At 43.4% G+C, this 4,904-nt stretch overlaps 1 protein-coding gene across 1 annotated transcript; it reads left to right on the top strand.

The window, feature by feature from the left end:
* The first annotated feature begins 174 nt into the window (after positions 1 to 174).
* Positions 175 to 4,740, top strand: LOC115572096 (N-acylethanolamine-hydrolyzing acid amidase-like). The gene is given in 12 exon segments (XM_030401911.1): positions 175 to 344; positions 826 to 987; positions 1,116 to 1,239; positions 1,440 to 1,530; positions 1,611 to 1,625; positions 1,628 to 1,695; positions 1,779 to 1,954; positions 2,047 to 2,109; positions 3,784 to 3,850; positions 3,975 to 4,003; positions 4,346 to 4,415; positions 4,516 to 4,740. Coding segments are annotated over 12 exon segments (1,053 nt in total). The 3' UTR covers positions 4,534 to 4,740.
* Positions 4,741 to 4,904: the final 164 nt, after the last annotated feature.

The following is a 4,904-nucleotide window of genomic DNA, read 5'->3' as shown; positions in this document are numbered from 1 at the left end:
CGGTTTGTGGTGTTGACCAGGTTTTATTGTGAAAACGTGGGAGCGGAAGTGTGTGTCGTGTTGTTGCCTGCTGCACGCGCGCTGCGGAACACGGCCGTCCTCAGAGTCTCAGTCAGTCAGTCAGCAGCCTGTGTGTGTCTGTGATGTCTGTGTCTGTCTCGGACTGGACCGGTCATGATGGCTGGCTGCGTGCTCCTGCTCGGACTATTGGCCGCGTGCCGGGCCCAGTTCGCTCCACCTACAGTCAACATCAGCCTGGACGAGGACCCAGAGGTGCGGTGGGCGCCTCTCACCAAAGTCTTTGACGTAGAGTACCTGAAGAAAGCCGCCGCAGAGGTCATTGAGTGAGTTTGGCAGACAGCCATGTTGTTATGATTGACGATAAGAAGCAGTCGAAGTTATGTTTGACAGTTGTTTACCTGTTGAACGTGCTCATTACAATGTAATGATGTGTTTATCAGTGATGCAGAAGATAGCCATCGGTCAGGAGTAATAGTGCAGGGCTAAGTAGTTTTTAATAGTTTAGGAATATTGTTAAGGAACTAACAGATTTCTGATTGCATGGTTTTCACTTCCAAGCACATTATCAGTGACGGCAAAAAAGAGCAGGCTGAACTATCTATAATCATCACACAACCACAAATGGCAAATATATCAGTCCAGTTTGAAAGCTAGGTTTTTTGCTAACACCTTGTGCCAGCCCTGAAAACAGCAGGCAGTGTAACTTCTGGATTGGTGAGCACTTTGTTGTCCTGTTGTTTATCTTTCTGGTGTGCTGACAGTGACTGCACTGAGTCTGACATGCTTTTTCCCCCTTGTTTTCAGCTCCACCGTTCCAAAATGGGTGCATCAGGCATTGATACCCATTGTGACGGCCCTGGAGAAGTATGTTCCTCAGCCTTACGGGGAGATCCGCGGCATGGCCTCAAACCTTGGAGGAAGCCTTTCAGATGTCATCATTCTCAACTTTGCCTATGAAGTGACTGCGTATGTATGGCTTTAAATCCGATTACACATTTGTGTGTACTACGCAGGGTGCTCAGAATGTGTGACACGTGTGCAGGATTGAGGTGAACGCCGTCTCATGCATGCAAACAAACTTTATTCGTTCCTAGATTTTGCACTAGCATCGTAGCTCAGGACAAAAATGGGCACGTGTACCACGGCAGGAACCTTGATTATCCACATGATGTCTTGAGGAATATGACTGTCAACGTAGTTTTCCTCAAGAATGGAGAGGTACAGTATGTATTCACAGCATTCAAAACTAAATAACTATGGTGCCTCCTCTAACTGGAAATTAAAAAAAAAAAAAAAAAAAGCAGCCAAGAATGATTTATCCAGAATTACAAATCAGGCAGTACATTATGCAAGTGCAAAATTAAAGGTCTTTGTATAACGATGAGGTCGCAAAAGATAAACATTTGTATTGCTGTCAGGTGGCGTACCAGGGAACCACATTTGCCGGATACGTTGGCCTGTGGACGGGACAGAGTCCGAACAAGTTTACAGTCTCTGGCGACCAACGAGGTAAGACAGCATCTCTTCTCAGCGGCCACGTGTGCCAAGACATTTGTCTCCATGTTTATTAACGTCTTTGTGATCATCAGGCAGTGAACATCTGTGGACTGGTGGAAGAATGTGGTGTCCGCGTTCCTCTTTCGGAGGTCCCCAGTGAGCTGGTTGGTCAGAGAGGTGAGGGGTTATTGAAGTTAGTAATAATAATGAGCATATAACCGCGTGAGGAAATGAAACTTTGATGGGTCCAAACTATGCAGACGCTGGAGGCAGCAGAGGACTTTCAGGATGCAGTGATGCGCCTTTCAAAAATCCCCATCATCACTGGAGTGTATTACATTGTGGCTGGGGTCCGAGCCGGGGAGGGGGCCGTCATCACCAGAGACCGGACGGGACCCGCTGATATCTGGCCGCTGGAGCCGTGTCGGGAGGGTAGGCGAAATAAAGGATCTGAGGAAAATCTGGTACATCGGAGGCGTGTGTTGCACATTTGAACCTAAATATATGACGTTGTTGTGTTCCTTTTAGGTGGTACAGAGTGGAGACTAATTATGACCACTGGCTTCCTCCCCCAGCCAGAGATCATCGAAAGTGAGTCATCTCACATGATGAATGCTTCCACAATATTCTTGTTGTGCTACTATTAATACGCTGTGATGCAGTGTGGGGTTACCACGCTGCAACAATAATGCGTCACATATGATTACAACACGTTTCTAATAGGATTAAAAGGTTGCGATGTGTAAGAATCGGTCACCCATCAAATTCACACTTAAACAAGTAGGAGGCAGAATGTTACGAGAGTAAGCACGAAATGCTGCTTACTGTAGCCGCTGTAGCTCAGTTAGCCATGCAGATAGCGGTCCGGTCTGTGAGCTCGGAGCAGTGGGGAAGTGTGGTGTTTAACCCCGCTAGCACAGGAGCTTTGGAACCAAGACAGGCCGGGGCTGGCTGTTAGCACAGTAACTTCAGAGATATCTATATATTTAGATATTGCAGTCAAGGGTAGACCGATTAAAAGGGCCAATATTCATCATCTGATTGGTTACACATCACAAGTTATAGCCTAGTAACGCAGAATAAGCTGAATCTGCAAAGTAACTGGTAACTAAAGTTAGCGAATAAATGTAGTGGAGAGGAGGTAAAACGTAGCACAAAACAGAAATACTAAAGTAAAGTACCTCAAAATTGTTTCTTCAGTTAAGTACTCGAGTCAAGTGTAGTAGTACATCCATCACTGGTTATTCTCAACTTTGACACTAAGATTTTTTATCTTTACTGCAAATGTATAATGTTTATAATTGACATATCGGTCGACCCCTAGCTATAATGTAAAAACTGTCATTTTTTGCATTCTGTTGATAATTTCAGTGAATTTTTGAATATTTAACAAAATCTTACATACTGCACCTTTGACGGTAATGTTATGACACTTACAATGTTCAGTTATGCGTTACCACCTGAAATTAGGTGTTCATAGATGTTGTTGAACCTGGTTAATTCAAGGCAGCTTATAACGATATATTTGTCTTAACTTTTGTCAGTATGAACATGTTATACATAGTTAGATCGGTTAGCTTCACCGTACTTTAGTCATTCAGTACATTTAATAGAAACCATATACACCATTGAATGATATCTTCACGGAGAGCAAAAGAGACAGAAAAAGGTTGTGACTCCTGACCTTTTGAAACAGAAATTTAGCCGTCAATAAGTCATAAGGCTCCACTGATCAAAAAACAAAAAGGGTTTTCATAACATTTGATCCTAGTGGTGAACATTGCTCATTGTCTGCCACCTTTGTTCGTCAAAAAAACATAACTTCATCTGATAGGAAACATATATTTATATCAGTGTTCGTTGTTTGTTTTCTTTACGTTACTGCCTACTACATGAAAGTCTTCCCACTTTTTTCTGTTTGGTTTTCACCAAACTACAGCCCCAAGAGTGCTGCAAGCGCTACCAGTTTAGAGGCCAGTCTTTTTCACGTATCTTTGCTGCCGTGGTAGAAAGAACTGTAATGGCTGCCAACAAATCAATCACAGCGATCATTATCCCCTTCCAACAGTGTATGGGCGGGTGGTTGTCTCATGAGAGTCAAGCTTACTCAACACATTGTGGTGCCAATTCCCACCTCACAGACTGCCCTGAGGGTCATAAGAGCCATTTTTGCAGTGAGAGGCGTCTTTTTCCAGTGTACATTGTACGTTACAGTGTGGCACTATCTTGGAACTAAACGACACTGCTTTTGTGTTCACTCTATAGAGAAGCAGCTGAAAAAGCACTAAATGCTACGGGCCAAGATCACATCAACATGGAGACACTTTATCAGGCGAGTACCCACTAATGAATCAATAGGTCAGGGGACTAAAGTACACATGATACTGAAACAAATCAAACACTGAACATTTTGAAAGTCAACGCATGGATTTGTAACAGAGGTCCTGCCCCTACAGGTTTTGTCGCTGTTTCCAGTGTGTAACGGGTGAGTAGAACGTCATCTGTTCACTACGCTCCCGTGTTTTTGTTTCAAGCAATCACATGACTGTTAATGTTGCTGAGGTGGGGCTGCTGTGTGCATACCAGTTTCTGTTCCCTTTGCGCTACCTCAGCAGTAGTGTCAGTAGGCCTTTGTTAGACACCACACTTCAACACATAGGGAGTAGCATATAGAACAGCAATATGTTTACCAGAGCATTAACATTTTAAGCGCCTACAGGGTTATTATTCGTATGCTTTTATATTTTAAGGAGCCCTTCACACGGCTTGTTTTGATGAACATTGTTTTGCGTGTCATCTTTATCGTCTGATGTTGATTATCTCCCAGGATTACAGTTTACACAACAACAATGATGGCAGCAAAGCCAGAGATGTACAGCACACTTGTCAGGCAGCAGGTAATTACATTCCAACTTGAATGCATACCGTATTGATGTTTAAACTCTCAATTTCTCTGTCCTGGACTTACAAGACTCACTCGTACCTTTCTCTTTCAAGGGCTGCCGACCAAACTGAGAGGTGTTGGAGCAGCCAACAACCTTCAGATTTTTGCCGCGGAGTGCCCTGAAAATCACAGATCTATGCAGATTCATCGTCCTGTTAGAGATTATATAATCAATGGAGGATGGAAGGAAATTCAACTAATTTTTTAGGGTGAAGGTGCTTTTCTGCCTCTAATGAACAAAAAATGTCATGATCATTTTTATCACCTTTGTACCTGTAATGTATGTCAAGCTTAATAAAACTTTGGTTACCTTAATGGTCGCAGTCATCTGGAGTCAGCTGAAGAACGGTTAAGTGACAAAACTTGAAATACAGCAAACGTTGACATAAACCCAGAGTGCAATGGGGTAAACTGAGCGTGTAGATGAACTATTTTGACTAGG

Source organism: Sparus aurata, chromosome 21 (assembly GCF_900880675.1).
Source record: "Sparus aurata chromosome 21, fSpaAur1.1, whole genome shotgun sequence".
Taxonomy (NCBI): domain Eukaryota; kingdom Metazoa; phylum Chordata; class Actinopteri; order Spariformes; family Sparidae; genus Sparus; species Sparus aurata.
The sequence above is the reverse complement of the archived record's forward strand: the minus strand, read 5'-3'. Positions and strand labels throughout refer to the sequence as shown.